The 22,737-nt window shown below is 37.4% G+C and overlaps 1 protein-coding gene across 3 annotated transcripts in view; it reads right to left on the bottom strand.

The window, feature by feature from the left end:
- The window catches only part of VCAN (versican), a gene marked incomplete at its 5' end in the record, with an annotated part of 102,386 nt that overhangs the window by 4,937 nt on the left and 74,712 nt on the right, over positions 1 to 22,737 (bottom strand). For all 3 annotated transcript variants that reach the window (XM_079916791.1, XM_079916793.1, XM_079916792.1), the window contains 3 exons: positions 2,361 to 2,505; positions 20,426 to 20,508; positions 21,774 to 21,932. In XM_079916791.1, the coding sequence (XP_079772917.1) occupies positions 2,361 to 2,505; positions 20,426 to 20,508; positions 21,774 to 21,932 (387 nt within the window). The remainder of the gene's footprint in view (positions 1 to 2,360; positions 2,506 to 20,425; positions 20,509 to 21,773; positions 21,933 to 22,737) is intronic.

Here is a 22,737-nt window from a genome sequence, read left to right as displayed (position 1 = left end):
AATGAAGAAATACAGCTACATGCATCAACATGGATAAATCTCACAAACATAATGCTGAACAAAAAAAGCAATGCACAAAATACAAACAGTATGATTCTACTTAAAGTTCAAAAGTGTACAAAACTAAACAATTTGTTTACAGATACAAGCATATGTGATAATTCTAAAGAGAAAAGAAAGGGAATTAAGTCATTATCTATGGCTGGATTGGGGAATTAAATGGATGGGATTGGAAGGAACCTGCAGGATGCCCCAAAGATGTGTAGATAGTATGCAATGAGGTGGTGTTTTTTTTTTTTAAAAAAAGTCTTTTATATATAATATAATCCTCCTTTGCAAGTATTTAATTAAAACGACCTAGGTCTGTATGTTTAAAGATGTCTACAATATCTGAAAGGAAAAATAAGTGTCATTTATAAAAGTCTTCAGACATTTATAAAATTCGTAACATTCCCCAGAGTACTGATTAACAAAGAATTAAGTCTACACAAATAAAAATCAGACAGTAGGGAGATAAAATATATGAATCATTTTGTTTTGTTTTATTTTTCTCCTTTAATGAGGTAGACCTAATGTTTTGTAAATCTTTCCCCATTGGTAAATGTCTACCATGATGTTACTGTTGTGAGACCTTTTTACATAAGGCAGTGGTTCTCAACCTGGGGCAGTTTTCCTCCTCTCCCTCCTTTCCCAGGGATAGTTGGTGATGGCTAGAGACATGGATGGTTGTCACAAAGCAAAGGAGGACGTGGAGTGGAGGAGAATGTTACTGGCCTTCAGTTCATAGAGGGCAGAGATGATGCTAAACATTCTGCAATGCACAGGACAGCCCCAACAAGTAAGAACCGTCTGGCCTAAAACGTTAATAGTGCTGCTGCTAATAAACCCTGGCATAGGAAAAAGCAACACGGGAAATAAAAGAATGTTTGGATCACAAAATGAAAGCATGACTCCAGGGAACATTTGGAGATCTAAGAGGGCAAACACGACATTTGGATAAAGACAAACAGTTCTTTAAAGACTTCTTACACTAGAAACAGGGAAAAGAGCAAATAACTTGATTTGCTGTTTTCACAAGTTCCATCGCGTAAGTGCGGAAGTAACGTACATAGTCAGGAAAGCTGCTCACACATGAAAGATATTCAGAATAAATTCTGTTTTAGACAAGAGAATGGCAGAGTATAGTAGTCATGGATAACAGCTAAGTTTCATCTAAGCTTTGTGTATCTTACTGTTCTCTTTCTTTTGATAGAATTTCTCTAGTGGTGTTTGTCTTTCCTAAAATATCTGTAGAGTGTATTTTTAGTTTTATTATTTTTATATTCAAAAATAAGTCAAATGGATCTTGCATTTGTACTTTGTATGTTTAATTGAGGTGGGTAAAATCTGGGTATAGAGATTAAATACTCATGTTCTAACACCATTATCAATTGCAAATAGGTTTATAAATTTTTATGGAATTCCTATTTTTTAAAGGAAGAAGTCTATACAGTGTGCCTTAGAATTCAAACATATTGGTCAATGATAAACACTTTCAAAAATCAGCTTTCTTAATTTTATCTGTTTAATATCAACTAAGCAATTCTCATTATATTATTAACTTATAAACATAAATGTTTTTATTGTATCATATTTTGAAGGTTTTCAACAATAGATATAGGGATGGCATTTTTGTTCTATGGTATATGTGTACAGATGGAGCTTCTAAGGGAATGAGTGAAAAACTCAAATGTCTATAAAGACCAGGAACTTAACCAAAAAGGAGGAAAGGTCTGAATGAGGACTGCAATGAATTGGAGACAACAGTCCTACCAAGGGAGGGTGGTAGTTTTCAGCTGCAGTATTTAAACCATTGATAAATGTGAACATGGGCCAGAGGGCACCAGGTGTTCTTTTTTTTTTAAGTAAAAACTTCACATTATTTTATGATACATACCAGTTTTTTATTGTCGACAACTAATTAAAAATTTTTTTGTTTCTTTAAATTTTTTATTTATTTATTCTACAACTAATTTTTTTTTTTTTTTAATGCTCTCCTCATCAAAATAAACAGGTTTATAGGCCCTTGGGCTGGCAATTGTTTTTCTTAAAAATACTGCCAGGTAGTTTTTCTACATAAATGCTACATTGGTATCTTAAGCACTTGAAATCTAAGGTGAACACATTACTGAAAACAAACTTTTCAATTATATTGAAAAAGTAAACCATTCCAGAGCAATAAGAGATGCCATATGTGACATCCAGCTTATGTCTTAATGACATTTAAAAAAAGACCACAAAGAATGACATTTATTCTTCCTGAATTTACTTGATAATTGAAATGCAGATTAAGTATACATTATTAATGGAGTAATCATTACCTGTTCCTTTCTTGCAGGTATAGGTGAGATGGTAATTGCAGGGAACATCATTCCACTGGCCATTCTCATGCCATATAATTACAACACAATCTTCTCCAGCAGAAAAGAAACTATCTGGCTGATTGGGCCTCCAGTTCTCATATTGCTGTAAAAATGGAGGGAGAAGATAACTATTGACCGTCAAAGAGAAGCATATTATAAAAGCGACAGTGTCATTACTGCACGATTAAATTAGAAGGGACTCAACAATTTCTGTTGAACCATCTAGCTGAAATAATTCTGGTGGTAAAGAAAAAGATTTTTACACTCTGAGTGGAAAATGTATATATCTCAAAGTCTCTCTTCAACAAATATATATATTTTTTCCTTTGGCGATGAGATATATATCTAAGGAATCAATGCTCAATTTAAGAATTTTCACCATGTCATTATTATTAATTGTAACAGCATTAATGGAAGTGGAACAACTAGAGAAAAAAATTCATAATCTCGTCACTCTATCTGTCATGTTTTCTTCCAAACCTTATGTGCACATATAATTTTATGTAGAGGTGATTATAGTGCACTAAAATGGTCATTCCTTCTTTTATATTTTTACCACTATAAAGTACCTTTGTCTTATTGAATGTAATTGTTTTCATCCAAATTCTTTGCTATGTTGATATATATATAAATTGATATATTTGCTATATTTATTTTTCTGTTTACCCGATATACCTATGCCCATCATTTTATATTCAACCTTTCTGAGTAATTCTATTTTAGATATGATTCTTATGTGCACCATTCAGTTGTGTTTTGCTTTATGATCTAATCTGGAAGTTGTTTTAATAGGAACATTTATCACATTTATGCATATTAATATACAAGATAATGCTTTAAAAATGTCTTACTATAAATATATGTTTGCTTTTCTTTAATGTGTGTTCAGATAATTAAAAGGAATTTTATTGACCTGATGTTTTCCTACTGGTTACCTTTATATCTACATCTTTAGATGATACCTTTTGATTCCCTAGTTTGAGCAATGAGATTTAACCAGAAATATCTTTTGCCTTCCATCACAGTAATACATGTCTTTTATTCAGCACCAGTAATGAATGAAGCCCTCTTCTGGTACTTGGTATGCATTATCTCTTACAGTAATCCAGCAAGACTGGGAATAACTTGAAACTTAGCAATGTTAAACACCCAGGACTTTTAGGTTTACATTCAAATTTTTGTTGCCTTAAAATGTGACCTCCCTATCAACCAATAATTATATGAAAAACATAGTCCTTATGCCTATTCAAAAATAACAAACTTTAGTGAGATGAAAATAATATTGGACCATAAATAAGAGAGAAGCTTTCTAGCCTCCGGTCTCTTAATTAGAATGTGATATGGGACATGTTTGTTCATTGTCTCTCTGGCTCAACTTGGGTATCGCTTTCCCAATATGCTTTGCCTACTGTCAAGTTTAAATCACATCTAATGCTGACCAGACTGGTGGAGACAAATTTCCTTCATATGAAAGAAATACGTATTCAGATTTATGTGACAATGGCAAATGTGACTGTTTCTTCTGGGCCTACAGATCTATTAGTCTTTCCTTGAATTAAATTTAAAATAAGTCTGTGTGTAGAAAACAAACTTATGGTCACCAAGGGGGAAAGGGGGAGGAGGGATAAATTGGGAGGTTGGGATTGACATATACACACTACTATATGTAAAATAGATAACTAATAAGGACCTACTGTATAGCACAGGGAACCCTACTCAATACTCTGTAATGACCTATATGGGAAAAGAAACTAAAAGAGTGGATACATGTGTATGTATAACTTATTCACTTTGCTGTACACCTGAAACTAACACAACATTGTAAATCAACTATACTCCAATAAAAATTTAAAAAAAAAAGAACCAAGGGGGGGAAAAATGAGTCTGTGGTTGAAACAGTGAGTTAAGAGATTTTATTTGAAAAAGACAGAGTCAGAGAAGAAAGAACTGTATATGAGTTAAAGCAATTGTTTCCAATTCAGAGCACGGCAAAAAAACAGTCCTGCTAGTTACTCCCAAAAGCACCATGGTTATCTTTATGTCTTTTAAAAATGTATAATAAATATACTAGAGAATGGCTCTAATGTTTCTTTCTTCTCAGAAAATAATGCGGTTTTTAAAGCTTTAAAATATGGTAAAAACCTAGATCTTTGATAAAATAATTTGTGAGAAGAAGACCTTAAGTTTGAAAACCTCAGGATTAAGAGACCTTCTACTTTTCCTTCAATCTCTTTGCTTAGCTTTGCTTTGAAATACACCTCAATCATGCCAAAATTAAGATAGGAGACAAGAGACCTTTGCTATGTAAAGAAGAGTCTCTGAAAAGTGATAAAACTTCAAAGAACCAAGGGAAGCTTAATAAAGACTTTTTTTCCAAAACACAGAATTAAGGGTGTTTTTACTTCTTTGGTGGAAATCCAGAAATTATATGGATTTAAATTCAACTCTAGTAGCCTGAATGGTACCACTGAGCTACCCCCTAGGTGGCCCTGGGAAGGATGCTCAGAGGACCGTATTCACCAAAGCACTCTGTCTGGCAGGTCTTCCTGCGACTGGGAACTGACATTTGATCTGACCTGGGTTTCTAATTATTTCTTTATTTTCCTTTTCTTTGCTTATTTCCCTTTCCTTACCATCTCTTACCCTCCACCCACCAAGTCTTATTTTTTGCCTTTTTTTTTTTTTTTCCGGCTACCCTCCTTTAATAGTTAACAGAAAAGGAAATGGAGTTAACAATGCAGATATAAACGTCACATTCAGCCTGCTGCTGCTGTATGACTAAGCTGTCTTTAACAGATGAATTAAAGCAGGATAAAATTAAAAATTAAATTAATAAAGAATAAGAATTCCTTAAAACTAACAAAGATCTAAATTGAATACTTTTTATGGTGAAAGATCCCAGAGTTCCTCATATACTTAATTTGGATTTTGGAGCTCAATACTTTCTAGTTTACTTTCTAACTAACCTCTTTCAGGAAACCAGTGAATGTCCTCAAAGGTGGAAAATTTTCCAGCATCCCAATACCATGTGTAAACTGTGCGGTGCTCCCCTTTCCTTGGCCTTATCACACTATTCATCTCCCTTATTTGCTTTATTTTTCTTCACAACACTTATTACCTTCTAATATCCTATGCATTTTACTTACTTATTATATTTTTTCTCCTTAGTAGAATGTAAGCTCATTGAGGACAGGGATTTTGGCTTCTTTTGTTTACACCTGTATCCTCAGTGCCAGGAGCTATGCCTGGCACATAGTGGTGTTGTTTAATAAATAATTGCATATTTAGAAATAATGAACCCCAGAGTGTGCTGCGCTCCTCCCTATCCATACTTGCCCCTGATCGAAGATGTTGTTTGCTGCTGGCAAACAGCAATCAAGACAATCACAAAGTCAGCAGAAGTAAATAACCGGTCTGGAAAACAGTTGGCAATACATACCAAGAGCCTTAAAAAGTTCCTACCCTTGGGCTTCCGTGGTGGCGCAGTGGTTGAGAGTCCGCCTGCCGATGCAGGGGACACGGGTTTGTGCCCTCCCGGTCCGGGAGGATCCCACATGCAGCGGAGCGGCTGGGCCCGTGAGCCATGGCCGCTGAGCCTGCGCGTCCGGAGCCTGTGCTCCGCAACGGGAGAGGCCACAACAGTGAGAGGCCCGCGTACCGCCAAAAAAAAAAAAAAAAAAAAGTTCCTACCCTTGGACTTCATAATTCTACTTCTAAAATGCTATCCTAAAAAATAATCAGAGATATGAACAACATTTTATCTAAAATATTACACTAGCAGTAAGTGGGAAAAATCTATAGAGCAAATATATATTCAATAAATCATGGTATAGCCAGACAAATGGGACATTATATAACCATCAAATATCTTGGCTTTGAGGACTATACAAGGAGATGGAAGATACTAAAAGAAGTGTTAAGTTAAATAAAAGCAAAGTCCTAAAAATGTACAATAATCCGAATTTTACACATACTCTCGATGCAATTGTGTGTGTGTGTGTGTGTGTGTATGCAAAAGACCCAAAGAAAATGCAGTAAAATGTTATAAAGTTTATATCTAGTGATATGAGACTAAGGTAATATTTTATTCTATATATTCTTACAGATTTTCCAACTTCCCTTGAATGAGCATAAATTATTTTTCTAATCAGTAAAAATGAACATTATAACATGAGCTATGCAGTGATCAGAAAGAACTTACCGATTTCTTAGCTAACACTTTTTAAATCTAACCTCAACAAACATCACTTCAAGTCATCCAAGTCCCTCGACTGCCATGTATTTTGCAGCTGACATTTCCTCCTGATCTGAACAATAACCATCTCATTTTCACACTGAAATGAGATTCTGATTCCATGCCACCAAAGTAATTCTCAGGCCTTAAGCTTCCCAGGCTCAGACCTCTGGTAAAAGATTTAATTGTTTTGGGTGGGAATTGCATTTGGCTCGCAGCAGTGATCTGTGTTGTTGCTTGGCAGAACTGTGGCTTAATGGTGCAGGACCAAATTTTAAGTCTGTGGTTTTTGCAAGAATGTTTGATACCCACAGGCATGTCACACTATTACCTCATATCTGATTGCTCCATTGTGCAGATTTATTTTGGCTAGGATGCTTTGATTTTGCTCCATGTTACTGCCAAACTGACTTAGCAAAGGAAACTCCAGTTTTCTGAACAACGTTCTTTGTTTCCTCCTGAATTCTTATAGCCTTATTTAATATCACTTGCAGAGAAAAAGAGTAGAAAAAATAAATCATTGATTTTAGGTTCAATAATGTATTTTTTTCACTAAAGCTAAATGTTAGGAAGAGAGCTCTCCTCAGGAAATCAATTCTGAGCTATAAGAATGTAATCGAGCCTCTCTCACATAGACGGTGTCTCATACATACAGAAATGTAGACTCTTGGAATGAGCAGAGAAAAATTCTCTGCTCCCATCTGGATATTTTTCTCCTCGCTGGAATTATAAGCAAACATCCTGGGTGATCTAGCCCAGGTCGACCCTCTTCTAGGGCTGGATGGGCAAACTAAAATTATTCCAAAAAGCCAGCATGGCTTGCGGAGAATTCATTTTAACACTGTTGACAAAAATAAATGCTGATTTAGCCTGTTTTTGTCTCAGAGACTCATGTTCTCCATTCCAGACCTTGAACTCTCGTTGTTTCCCCCAGAGACCAGAATTAGATCAATCCCATGTCTGAAAAGAAACCCCTAGATTACTGTGCATTTTTGTTCTCTTTTGATGGCAGAGAAAATTATGACATAAAAGTCACATAGTTGATGTAAAGGAAAGCCAGCTCAGGTGTAAACTTATCTACATGTTCTCTAACAAACATGCATTTTATTAAGAGGTAATTTTTTATACCTAGTATGACCTGCTTAATGCTGTACACTATATGAAAAAGTTACTTGTAGTGTTCCAATTAAATGATTACCTCTCTGTATGTGTAAAAAAAAAAGTGCCCCAAAAGACAACCATTTCAACTAAACTGGATTTATTAACTTTTCAATTATTGTTTTCTCTTTCCTTTCCCCCCAATCAGATTCAAGCAAGTTAGTTGCCAAAAGCATAAAATGATTTTTAAAATCCTGGCCAAAATCTAACAGCTAAGTACCATTCTCCTGAATGAAAATTGTCTCCACAAACCAGAGAATTCATTTTGAACCAATCCTGATGTTGAGAGGACAAAGTCGGAGCAGACTGAAGTTATTCATTACAATCTATCAAACTTTACAAATAATTAGATTATTTTATTCCAAATAATCTGTATTTTATTGTCAAAAATTTACTTCTGTCTTATATTAACATAAAAGCGGAGAATTATCCTGCAGGTCTTCTGGAGCACACGGGACTCCCCTGCCTGCCAATATTCCCCACTCTCGGAGAGTGACCTCAGTTCCACAGATCTAAGACAAACTTGACTTAGGTGTCTCAAGCAGAATGGCGGAAGAGTTATTCTCTCCTTCCCAGCTCTTTGCAAAGTCTCCAACTTAATTCAATCAACATACGGGGAGGGAAAAGGTATGTGTTGTGTTTGGGGATGGGGGTAGGGTCTCTGCTTTTGAAAGTTACCAGCAATCTACTAAAGTCAGACAGGGTTTACATCCTTTCAAGGAGACTCTGATTATATAGTATCTAGGAGTCCCAACTGTCATTCAGAGATACCAGATGATCTTTTATCTTTAAAATACACACCACCATGATCCATGGCCCTGAATCTCAGCAGATAACTAGTATCACAAGCATGTACAAAACAAATGGAAGATAAAACTCTAATGTAATTGAACTAGAGGTGGATCACTGTCTTTTTTCTAAGGTGAAAGAAGTGTTATTTCATAGACTCGCAGACATAGAAAAGAAAATTATAGTTACCAAAGGGGAAAGGGCGGGGAGGGATAAATTAGGAGTTTGGGATTAAGAGATATACACTACTGTATATAAAATAAAGAGCAAGGACCTACTGTATAGCACAGGGTACTATGTTCACTACCTTGTAATAACCTATAATGGAAAAGAATCTGAAAAAGAATACACACACACACACACATATAACTGAGTTATTTTGCTGTACGCTTGAAAGTAACACAACATTGTAAATCAACTATACTTTGGTTTTTAAAAAAGCATTATTTCGGAAATACACAAGATTTAAAAATAAATCAGGTACTTTGCTTTGCTTTACAAAAGGAGTTTGCTTGGTTCAGCTCTGAGCACTGCTTTCAGTTCAAGAAAGGAAACGAGACCATCCAGTATTAGTCAGTTAACTGCTGTGACAGTCACGTCCCAGCTGGTCCTTTATATGATACATATATAAGCAAATCGATTTATGAGGAAATATGCAAGCAGCTGGATGGTGAAAAGAAAAGGCTGGATCATGGAAAGCTCTTGAACCGTAGAATGACTTACCCTTCATGCAACATTCCAAAATACTATTTGCTTTTCCACATCAAGATTTTTTTTGTCTTTAGAAGATAATGTCAATTCAAAATTCAAAACCCTGAAGATAATAAGGTCATGCTTCAACCTCTAGTAGAGAAAGAATTCCCGGAACATGAAAGAGTTTTGTTTTTAAATCCCTTTTATCAGAATTTAAAACTAAGAAGTTTTCAAAGCAACTGGACTTATCAAAACTTAGTTGATAACTAGCCCTTCTCCATAATATTTGACCCATTTCAAATTCTTTTCATTGAGATTTTACGATTTAATTTGGTCAAATAGCTATAAAGGATAATCGATGGGCACTAACTAGTTCTAAACAGTTAGACACTCTGTTTAGAATCTCTTGGTTTCTTTTCCTCTCTAATAAAAAGAAAATGGAATTTTCACACACTAGATAAAATTTAAGTTCATCTTTTTGTGGGACACAAATTTGAGATTTACTACCATCACACACACGTACACACACCCCTACCAATACAGTATTTCTTGGCAACAGGGAAGGATATATCTAGGATAGACCTTTGGGAATGCCCTTGTTCACACAGACCTGTGTAGCAGAGAGGTCCCCACCATAAATACAATAGAGAAGGTCCAAAATGGTTAAATAGTTAGTCGAATAAACATCAACAGACCCCTAGAGATGGGAAAACTGAGCTGTCCATTGGACAAACTTGCCAGCTAATTGAACGATTTTTACATACTAGCCAGCCATTGGGTACAGTCCAAATTTGTGCCTGAGCAAAAAGTACGAAATAGTTCATATTTGTGGATCTTCAGGGTCTCTCATGTATATTTGAAACGACAAATCTTGAATCTGCATCTGCCAGGGGCCTACTCTATCATCGACCTTGTACCTACCCAAGTATTTACCTATAGTTTTTCAGCTTAGATTGAGTCACCTTTTATTCTTAAAATTCACTGTAATTTAGATGATCTTAAATGGCCAATTAAAGGCTTTATGTTTTAGAACTATTATGAGTGTTGCCAAGTATGTTTAAACAATTAACCGCACACATTCCATTGATAAAAACCGCTCTTGACATTTGTCCAGTAAAGCCATGCTCTGACATAATATATTATGGTAATTGTTGGGAGAATTTAAGGCTTCAAGCTATAATTTGGAGTTTTTTTCCACGAACAGTCCAGTCTCTGCTTTCTACCTACTCTCTATTCCCCCAAACACTGCTGATTTAATTCACTGTAAAAAAATTTTCATAAGAAAACCAAAAATGTCCTCTAGGTTCACATGCCAAGGGAACCAGCCAAGGAAAACTTTCCACTGCTATTACTGTGTATAAAGTGAAGATACGGGAAAGACTGGTCCCAGTGCTTACCTCAGTTGCTAGGATTTTACTAAGCATGTGACTCCATGTATTCGCTTTACGCTGCATTTGAAAAATCATCTCATTTCACATTTAACTTTCTGGTTCATGATATAATGCAATTCATACTAGAATTTTAAAACCCAAAGCTATAGGGACTTAATTCACAGAGAATATTATTCTTGCAGAGATCTAAGCAGAGTTCTGGGAATGTGAAGTTTTGAAATGCAAAATACTATATGGCCACTAGGTGGTGATATCCATCCATCATTAGATTTTGAATTACCAACTAAGTCACCGTTAACAAAGCAATGTAGACGTCCCCCCCACCCCCGCCCCACCCCAAACCATGATTATTTCCTCCATATGGAAAAAAAGATTAAAGGATTATCTGTGATAGGTTCCCTCAGTTTTGTGAGGAAAAGTAAGAAGAGAACACTTTGCTAAAAGATAGACCTCAGCTAAACAGTATTTACCAATCCCATTCTATTTAGCTACAGGCCAATGTAGCTATAATCTGAATTTTCCAGTTGACGAAAACGTTCGACTACAATATTTATTTTTTTCTATTTGTCCTTTTAAAATTATCAGATGATTTGCATCAACAGTGAAGCTGCATCAGAAGCAAAGCCTATAATAGCCACCTAAAATCCTTAGGACAGGGCAGATCGTAAATAAACACCAATGCACACAGTTCATGTCTGTATGTGATTCAGTCTGTTTGTAGGTAAAAACTTATGTAGATTAGCTATAAAAACATGACACCTGTACTAAAAGCTGACTTCTCTGTGTTCAAACTCCTTTTATCACCTGGAACCGGTAGTGCCACTGCTGTACTCACATGGCCACAAATAACATCCAAATGCAGTCGATGCCAGGGGTAAGCAGATAACCACCAAAGGATAAAAGCAAACTCCAAATAGAAAACACAGTCCCTAGACGACGGCTTACCCTTTTGAAACATATGCTGATAAGAAACCACCTTTGCACTAAATAAAGAACTCAGAATAACCACTCTGGGTTTATCCCCCCGCCCTCACCTTTCAGAACACAGGTCAAACAGTTATCTGCCGGGAGCTTAGAAGGACTGCTTATTAGAGAAATCAAAACATGTGTTAACTTTAAAATGCCTTTTTTCCCTCGATGGCTGTGGTCACAAGAGGCATTTGTTTGCAGTCTGTGGGGGATTATATTTAATTTTGTTTTCTTTAAATTGTTGGGGCAAATGACCTCACTGCAAGGTAGAAATATACCCTCCTCTGATCTGCGTACTTGCTGCGGGTTACTCTGGTCTGGGTCCTTGTTTATTTATGTTTTAAAGGAGGTTATGGTTTGGCTGTTGTCTTTTAGTTGAACAACCAAAAGGAAAAGAGCAGCTTTGTTTTAAAGGAGAAAGAGACGTTTGTTTTGGTGTCACTGCCCAAGGCTGGCAGCCTGGAGTGGGATCCTACAAACATGAATATGTCGAAGGGAAAAAAACTAACTCGGGGTCTCCTGATAGCTGTGAAAGTGGCAATATGCCCACTATTTTCCTAGCTGGCAAATCTCTGTGCGGGAGAGAGGATCTGCCAGCTCTGGAGCACAGCACTAATCTTGTGTAATAGCATGAGCTCACTGCCCTACAAAGTAGTAATTATCCACAGCAGTTTCCAAAGGATGTGAGTTCCTCCCACTCTGAGAGCACTTGGAGACGGGGTCCCAGGCACAGCCCCACTAAGCCACTTGCATTTAATCCCCACCATGAATGGTGCCAGTGGGTTCCTTCGCCCCAAGTTTGTTTGTACAGGTCTTCAGTCAGGAAGTGTTCACCATCCAAATGCAACTTGAAACTGCCAAACCCATTCAACATTTTCTTGGCCTTTTCCATGGCTATGCATTGCCTTAAACTAATTAGCAATTAAATTTAAATAACCATGTGTCATTTTTAAGGTTTCACAGAGCACTGTTGGAAAAGCATCTGTGAAAAGGAACTACCACGTTGATAAATGCTTCTTTTTTTCAAGGAGAATCTTGTCAAATATGAAATGATTTTCCAGTGGTGGGTAAATATTGTTCTTCCAGCTGTTTGCCCGTCAATAGCCATCTGCACTCAAGGAAGGGAAAGGCGGAGAGGAGGGTTTTGTGTTCTAGAACTACACTGTGGCTCGATATATTTTATGTGAACAATCAGAAGAACCAGTTCTTGGTTTCAAATCAAACTGAACTGCAACACAAGTAAAAATGTTCACTAAGAGCTCAATGGTCTTTCAGAAAAGAAACTGAAAATTCTTCTACTGGTGAGTAATGTGCTAAAGAATGAAGAAACAGCATATGTTTTCCTTGGCTTTTAGATTAATCTAATGAAGCCTGTGAGATTTAACATAATTAAATTAATGTTGATATGCAGTGTGACTTGCTCACAGAGAAGTGGCATTTGACTTGGAGCTAAAACCACAGCATAGCCAACACACACCCATCTGCAAACACTTTACAGGAAGTCTTCTAAGATTTTCAGGTAGAAAAAGTAAAACTTAAGGTTTTGGTTTTGTTTTTTTTTTGCGGTACGCGGGCCTCTCACCGTTGTGGCCTCTCCTGTTGCGGAGCACAGGCTCCGGACGCACAGGCTCAGCGGCCATGGCTCACGGGCCCAGCCGCTCCGCGGCATGTGGGATCTTCCCGGACAGGGGCACGAACCCACGTCCCCTGCATCAGCAGGCGGACTCTCAACCACTGCGCCACCAGGGAAGCCCCGGGGGTTTTGTTTTGCATCATTGTTTTCTGCCAAATCATTCACGATCCTTCAAACCTACAAACCAGCTTAGAAAACACAGGGAATTAGTTAATACTCTTGATTCTCTTTTCAATGTCCAAGACATCTGGGAGAGGGAGGAGGATATGAACCTCTGTGTCTATAAAAGGGTAATAATAATACATTCCTGCAGAAAAAAGAATAATGGTTTATGGCCTGCGAGTTACTCCTTTTTAGGTGTCTCTTCCTGGGTTAAGGGCTATTTCTTTATTGTTTCTACCTTTTTAAAAGCTGGTTTTTTTCTCACCATACTTTGCTTGACAGACTAACATGTTTATTTATGAAAGGAGAAAATGGGTCTCTGGATTTAAAGTCAATTCCACATCCAATCTGGCTATTTTCCTTCATTAACTCTGCAGCATAACCAGGAGGGCAAGTGGGTGTCCCAAATTCTAGGTGTGGCAGTTTGCCAATGCTCAACCATGTTTATCAAAGTGAAAAAAAAAAAAAGCCAAATTCAGTTATCTTCCAGAAATATTTTTTTCAAGTAGCATTTTTTAAGCACAAAAGGCTATCAGTTAGCCTTTTGGAATCTATATCCTAACTAACAAGGGGCAAGATAAGTTGGTTAGAGCTAGAAAATAAGACATTTAAGGATCTGTGAATTAGTAACTTGTTTGAGAACTTTCTGACTAGATCCAGAAAGTGCAGAGGAAAGGAAGTCTCTGTTTTCTCCAAACAGGACACTGGAGAGTGAGAAGGCCGTGACTACTTCCCAGGAAGCTGACAAGCCAGCAGCCTTGCATGGGTTGACACTGAGTGCTGACAAAATAGAGTTGACAGATGGAAAATGTAAAAGAGATGTAGAAAATGTTCTTTTTAATGTATAAGGATAAAGTCAGAGGGTTTTTTGGTTGTTTTTTTCCTTACAAATCAAACTTTCCTAAAGCTCCTCAACATTTTAAAAAGAGAACTGGATTGTCAGTTCTACTCAATCCTCAACCTCTGGACAATGCAACCTAAGGTGACATTTTCCTTTGAAGTAACTTCATCTGATCCACTGAAGCGTCCGATCCCCAGTGGTGAGGGTTGAGCTTTGAGGTGCTGCGGGAGCTCACTAAAGAGCACACAGAAGGGAGCAATACAGACCTCGGGAGAATTGCCACTGCAAGAATCTTATTCCTGGGGCTCAGGGAGAGGAGGGGGCAAGACGGTAACAGCTTTAAATCTCTGAGGTCCACAGCTTGATTTTAAACCATTGGTTAGGGAGTCATGTTATAAAAAGTAGTGTGATTAAGGCACCTACCGGTTTCCACTATCTCCCTAACTGTGCTGTCCATGGACACACCACAGTCTGTAGTTGAAAAGCAAGTTGTAAAAATGACCTTGCCAGGGCTTCCCTGGTGGCGCAGTGGTTGAGAGTCCGCCTGCCAATGCAGGGGACGCGGGTTTGTGCCCCGGTCCGGGAAGATCCCACAGGCCGCAGAGCAGCTAGGCCCGTGAGCCATGGCCGCTGAGCTTGCGCGTCCGGAGCCTGTGCTCCGCAACGGGAGAGGACACAACAGTGAGAGGCCCGCGTACCGCAAAAAAAAAAAAAAAAAAAAAAAAAAAAAAAAGATTTTGCCAGGGTGTATATAGGTGGAGAAACATAAATGATTCCATAGTGTTCCCTGATGTCTGGCTCCCTCTGTGCTTGAAAGAATGGACTCAGATAGTGGATAAATAAAGGAAGACCTGTCCAACCTTAGGCAACCAAATCATCCTTGGTCAAGCAACCTATAAAAAATGAAATGAGCTGAGAACACTTAGGAGTGAGATTTCCTTCTGCTTGTTTCACTACATTTTGGATTTGGATAATAAGGTTTTCTAAAGTCAAAGTTTTGAGTAATTGTCAGTTTCCTAAAACTTCATGGAAAATCTGCCCTGATATAACTTAAACCTTTGAAAAGTTTGCTTTCCATCTCCTCTTCCCAAAGCTTATGTATTCTTGGGACAACCATGGACAAAACTGTCATCATTTCCAGTAGGAACATCTGTTTTCCTTTGGGTTAATGACTTTTGTAAGATGCATTATGCTCAGCTACATACTTCTGTTTCTGAGAAACATTTGTTTTCTTTTCGTCATATTTGAAGTACCACCTATTATGTTTTAATGTTTTTCATACTGATACAACTTTAAATAAAATATTTAATTTAGATAAACAAGAATTGTCATATAGAGATTCAGCCAAAAGACTTAATTGGTCCTTTCAGGATTGAAAAGATAACAAAGTGAATTGGTTGAGCAATGTATGGATATTGATTATCATTCAAATATCTATTTTTGTCAACCACTCTGCTAGGTGCAGAAAAAATAGAGATGAAAGTTAATCCCTGCCTCAGAAAGCTCAGTGTCAGGAAATTAACACTATAGAGGCCAGTGGTAGGATGGGAAGAGGGTACAAAGGGCTTCTAGAACACAGAGAAGGAGCTCTTAGTCACACCCAGCTAGGAAGGCTTCCTGGAGGAAGGTGACTCTTGGCTAAGCAAGGTATTCAAACATTTATCAAATGAAATTAGGACAAGAGGTGAGAACATTCTAAGCACGAGGGCAAGTGGATGCAAAGACCAGTAGAAGGGAGATGTCATGGCTTATTCCTGGAACTGTGGGTATTTTGAGATGAGACAGCTTAGGAAGTAGCAGATGGAGTAAGTGGGCTTGGTATGCCTTGATAATAATTACAGAATTTTATACTGAAGGCAAGAGGAAGACATTTGCCAAATTAAAAAGGGCGTAACAAGAGTTCAGAGCAAGGGGAGAGGAAGGTCACAGGCACTGAAAAACAGATCTAGGGGAAAACACTTCAGACTAGTCATTCATTTAACAATAGGTTAAAGAAAGAACTTAAAAGTCAGCTAATAGTACAGAAGCTAGATAAGAAATGTTTGTTCAAGTTCGCCAGGTTTAATGTGTATTTAACTTGGATGGTTTAACTTAGTGTCTTTGAAGACATTACTTGGGTGACAAGTAAAGTAATTCATTATTGAAGTTATTTGTCAGGCTTTCTAATAAGCACTTGGGGCATTTTGCTGTTAGAAATCTATAGTCAAGTTAAAGAATGACCGGTGAGTAGAAAACCAAAGGACAAACTGAAATGTGCCTGCTTAGTAGGAAATCAAGTGACAAAGTGAAAACTGAAATGTGTTAAGAGAAAATAACCTTAATAGAAATCACAAGGGTAAGGCTAGAACCAATTTTGTTCATGAGTATACTTTTGTGAAATTTACTGGGTAAACACCCCAAATAAAGAATAAAAAGGATTTTAAAGATCCAATAAAAGCAAGAATTTGGCATTTTATTAGTGATATCAACATCTTATTATAGAAACCAATAATGTGGGATGAATCCATCAGAATCTGAAGAATAAGGGCAAAGTAGATAACTTGGCCAAATAAAATTATGAATTTGGTATAAGCATATAAATTGAATTAGTCTAGCTATAAAGGATAATCGTATTAAATACGATACACTACAAATTTATCGGAAGCAAACTTTAATTATTTCAAGAAAAGAACTGATTGAAATTGAGACCCAATATTAACTTATTTATTTTTACTCTAAGACTGAATAACAAAAGATAACATACAGTAAATATCAAAGGTTCTTTTTGTATTAATACTGCTCTACCTCCCAAGAAGGATAAGCTCTAATAAACCTTTCAAACAAAAAATGGGGGTGGAGGAGAGAGGGGAGAAATCACTCCAAAACATAAACAAAGTTCTTGAAATTGCACGCAGTCAAGTTAACACCATTCCCAATTGTAAGCAGATACTACTTTTCCTGATGAAGAGTTTACTATTAGGGATATTTTCAAAAGCAAGACACTTGGAGTAAACAGCGAAACAAAGGAGAACTATTTTATTCAAAGGCCTGAGCACATATGGAACCTGTTAAGGGGATGGTGGCTGCAGAGAGAACTACAAACAAGTTTAAGAGACACCTAGGCTGTCTCTGAAAGCAAGGGATGGAGGCAAGCGTGGTTAGAAAAGCAGAAAGTGGGCCAGAGATCAGTCAAATGGGAGGGAGACAGGCTGTTGGGCAGATGGTCTCTTCTGTTCCAAAATATTCAAAGTTAAGGACGCTCCTTAGCACACTTTTATTTTACACAAAGAGTGAATTAAGAAGAAACCAAGGGTCCGTCAGAGTTTTTCCTGGATTTACTTGTGTCCTTTCTTTGATAAACTTTGCCTTGTGTATGTAATTCATTTGCTGCCCTCTTCCCATTGAGGCCCTTCCTTGGTGCTCTCTCCATAACCCTTAGGTTCCAATTAGAAAATGTGAATTAATTAAGGGTAAGTTTCTTGTTTATGTTGTATAGTTATCTATCTTAGGTTATGTTATCTTCCTCTGAAAATCTCATAGGAAGATCAATATTTCTCCTTCGACAAAGTGCAATGCCCACTTATTTACCAAATTTAGGACCAGTCTAGACTATGGAAATTGTAATTAAGTTATTTTTTTCACAGTATATTTCACAGCACAGTCCATTAAAAATTAATGGACACAGACAAAATAATGAGTTGAGTTGGCTTGCTTCAGCATAGTGGAATAATGACATCTGATGAAATCAAGCACACCTGGATGGCACCTGCCAGGCAAGATAAATTCCCGAAGATAATTTACAGACCTCACTCATCTGCCAGCTATAAGCCAATATTCAGTCCCATTAACCAAGCTCACAGGGGGCATAGGGCCTTATCCTACACACCTTCCGAAATAAAAAGCAGGCAAGAGAACCACTTCTCTGAAGAGCTGAATTGCTACTGGAGAGACCAGAATAGACATCTAGTAAAACAGAAAAATGCTGAGAATGAAAATATACAAATCAATTCTATATAACCAAGGACAGACTGGAAACAGTCAGGGACTTGGCCTATCAGGTCAGTATGTTGCAAATGACAGACTTTACATTCACTTCACTGTGGCAAATGCAACTATTTTAGGCTCATGGCAGGACCATACAGGCACCCAGCCAACAGTTACACTTTGAGATAAGTCGTGGTCCAGGTCTGCAAGGCACAAGGAAGTAGCAACTGCAACTGGCCACCTGAGTCCTTGGCATTCTAGCTTCTGCACTACAGCTCACAAGAGCCTGTACTTTTACTGGACCACTTATAAGGGAAAGTCTTTGGGAGGAAGACTTAATAGCGGGTATCCTAGACCTAATTTCTCCCACAGGAAAGAAGCCTCCATTCAACAAGGGAAAACTGACTAAATGCCTATGCTTTATAATATACATTAATAGAATTATAAAAAGTCTTAACTATCTGTAATATAAAGGAAAAAACCCTTTTAATTTTTATGTTCACTTATAAATTATATTAGTAAAAACAAAATTGTCTATCTTCAATGAAAATGAATACATAAGAAGTCATGCTATACCAACCACTACTAATCTGACCAAAGTTATCTCCCTGAAATTATTATTCATTTCAGCAGAATGAAAACATACAGATACAACAATTGCAGATATACCATCCACCCAGGACAATTAGAAGAAAATGAGACTATTGATGTAGGAGATGTAATCCTATACCTTACGGGGAATATATTTTATGAACAATCTACTTTCCCTACTTCTTCTGCATCTTGCCAAATAATCTACTTATGCACACAAATGACAAACAGTGCTGATTGAACATAAGGAGTGATGACAGAGAAAGGGCAAGCCAGGCTTTATTTTAGGGTTCCTAAAGGCAAAATGTGATAAGGGATGCCCTTTTTAAAGTCAAGGAGGTACCAGCTAGGAGAAAGCCTATGGCTTCACCACTTAATAGCGTTGTGACTGTGGGCAAATAGCTTAGCCTAACTGACCATCCCTTGCCTTACCTATAAAATGCTTAATGCCTCTCTTAAAGTTACTGTGGAGAATAAATGAGTGCAAAGCACTGAGTACAAGGAGTGACACAGACATAAACTGAGGGGCACGTCCAGGAGAGCACAGAGAAGCTTTCCTGAACAGGCAGAGCAGAACTTCTGAAAACAATTATTCGTTTGGCCTCTGTTCTAGAATGAACTTTACGTTTTGCCAAACTCATTAAATCCAGATGAATGGCAGTAATGAATGAAACTTAATTTTTAAACTCTTTGTGTGTGTGCTTATTTTCAAGTCTTCCTCTTGTTTATCTCAGTTAGAATTGAATTTACACCTAACTGTCTAGCCCAGTGGATCCCAACTCTGTCTGCATTTTAGAATCACACAGGGAACACTTAGAAAATATAGCTGCCAGAGGTTTTGCTTTAATGAATTTGAGCTGAGGCCTAGACACCAGTTTTTTAATTATGCTCCCCAGGTGATTCTAATGAACAGCCCGAGCCCAGAACCACCACTATAGCTAACCACACTTGAACTAGTTCTAAAGAATTAGACTTGTGTATTTACTAGTAGTGACTCAAAACAGCTTCACCCATCCTGACTTAAGAACCTTATGGCAGCTTACTCAAGGATGTGGGTATCAAATCACTCCTTTCTTCAAGAAGTAGAAAAAGCTAAAAAACCACATAATTAGTCAGCAGAGTGATGGAAAGAAATTTACAAGATCATAATTCAACAATCTTTTTTAAGATGTAAAAAATGAGCATGTTTGCTTGGATAAAAATGAGCCATGCCCTATAGCAGACTTCCAGGGCAATTATGTAAGAAGAAAAGGTATTTTTTAAAGGACCTTTGCTCTTATGTGTATTATTTTCCTTTTTGCTTTGAAGCTATACAAAACAAAGATAACCATCAGAAATACAGACCTGAGGCAATTCTGCTGAGCCTGCGGTTTACGGGTTCAATGGAAATCGGATACACTATTCTTTTAAGAGCGCCACCTTGATTGGAGCCCTGGTAGATGGATCAGTTGTCAGGGAACTACCTCTATTTTTAACCCCCGTCTAGTTCACCGAGTGACCCTGAGCAAGATATTTAACTGGTCTCCAGTCTAATGTGCCTCTGCAATCAACACACAGTACCAAGTTCTAGAATCAGTGTCATTTTCATCAGTAACTTACCAGTGTGCTGCCATCGGTCCAACGGAAGTCATGTTCAAACATCTTGTCATTGAGGCCTATCCACTGATAATCATGGCCCACACCTGAGAAGGGGAACAACACAGACATTTTATTATCTTTCCCACATATGGACGAAATGTATCAAAGCAAACTATTTTTGGCATGAATCATGCCTCCTCTTTTCTGGCTGGATTTCTGTTTAGTTGCTCATAAAAATCTTTCATGGTCTAACTATCTTTTGTTCTTCTGCCCAATGTGTTTTAAACCAAAAAGCTAGTTTGCAAATATCGTGAAACATTAAAATATCAGACGTGGACAAGTATTTCCCTAGCGGTGCACGACAATTAAGCATTTTTTTCCGTCTTTACTCATGATACAAACTTTCCACTTACTTTTTTATTAAACTGTGCAATTGGCAAAAATTCAGTGAACCAATAAAATGTGACAGATCTCACCCATGCTAGCCTCATTTTGGAAGCCACATGTTTCTTCTCAAAGCATTTTTAATGGTGAACACCTAGACTGGACAGATCTGCAAAACTTCCTCAAAAATAATTACTTTCCCCATGAAATGAGTCACAGGCAAAGACACCATGAAAAAAAGTTAAATGAACCTCTACTCAGATTGCAAATTAACAAACTTCTAAGAGATAGCAGGCATCACGAGAACATATTTAATAGAGCATCAAACAATGCTTCATGAGCAAAAAATTTCTACGTATTTTCTACATAAAAGCTAGCTGCCCTCCTCTCTTTGCTATAATCTAAGGAGTTATTAAACAGCTCTGTTAATAAGTTTCATTAGCTTTCAGTCTCCCTCAATTCGTGTTCTTAATATGAGGCCCACTTTCTATGGTCTAAAATAATTAGAAACTTGGATGAGAACCAATTATGCACAGAGGATAAGATTAGGGTGCTATTTATAATTCAATTTTAATTACTGGGGTAAAAATAACTGAACACAATTTTCTCTTTTACTTTAGACAGCATATGTACATATTCAAAACAGAGACCAAAAGCCTGGGAAGAATTAGACTGGAAACATAAGAGGTGGTCATTTCTTTAAGTCAAAATATGATCAAATAGTAATTTCATATGATTTGACCTATAGCATGCTGTTTCAACTATTACTGCTGGCAAACCATGAAATGCCTTTCTATGTTACAGTTGAATGTTTTTCAAAGTAGGGGGCTCATGTAGTAGAGATGATTTTAGTTCACAGATGAAGGATTTAATAAGTTGAGTCACAACTGAGAAAGCTGTTTGTTTTCAGTTAGATACAGGAAAAAGTAAGAAGGTGGTAAGAATGAATGAAGCTTCAGAAAACCCATGTATATTTGGTACATACGATTCACAAACATTTGTTCTTCATGAGACAGAATGCTTGTGAGATGGGCGCCCTGCAGACGGCATTCCCGTTCAGCTGCATCCCACGTACGTCGATGGGCAAAGTACTTGTAGCACTGCCCTTGAAATTTGTGCCAGCCATAGTCACATGTCTCCGTGTCTGGGAAGAAACGAGGCAGGGGCTTATTAAACTCATCTATGTCATTCAGACTTGATTCACCCATCCAAAAGTCCATAGAAGACCCAAGCCAATATCAATGCAATGTCCTCGAAGCAAGGGATTCACAAATTTTGGTCATGATGACAAAGAAATTATGATAAAGGGAGCCCAAATTATTCCTGCCAAGTGGGTGGCAATACATCTTAGGACTGGAAAGGCACTATCGAACTGCTCTTTCCCTGATGAAAGCCAGTTTCAGCAGGAGAAAAACTGGAAAAGGGGCCATTCAAAACCTCCTTAGACTGCAGTGTCTACTGACTCACTTGTGAAGCAATTGGGGCTAATTCCTTGCCAACACAACTTTTCTAAAGAGCATCATTCAAGTGATAAGATAAGAATTCTGGTTAAAAGGATTATGAATGCTCTATTTGCTTAAGGACTTCAAAGGCTCTGGAAATAGTCCTTTCCCACTTCCCGAAGAGAGAGCTGGATGGCCACAGCCTCTTGTAAGATTTACTAAGAGAAGAAAAAAATTCTTCATCAGTCGGCAGCTTCTGGGATATAGCTAAGGACTGTGAGCCTTTTTCCCAAAATGAGAGGGAATATAGGTAACTCCCAGTGCAAAAGTATCGGGATTTGAAGTTTATCAAGAATGACTTTAATTTAGTACCCCTCATTCCATCACACCATATACACATATGCATATGTGTATATAAATATATATTTTTCTCTTTTGCAACAAGCACACTGTAACCAGTATCCTGGTGAGATGAAAACACTTTTCAAATATGTCTAAATTTTGCAC

The sequence above is a fragment of the Stenella coeruleoalba genome (assembly GCF_951394435.1).
Source record: "Stenella coeruleoalba genome assembly, chromosome: 3".
Classification (NCBI taxonomy): Eukaryota; Metazoa; Chordata; class Mammalia; order Artiodactyla; family Delphinidae; genus Stenella; species Stenella coeruleoalba.
Note: the sequence above shows the minus strand (reverse complement) of the source record. Positions and strands in the feature narration are given on the sequence as shown.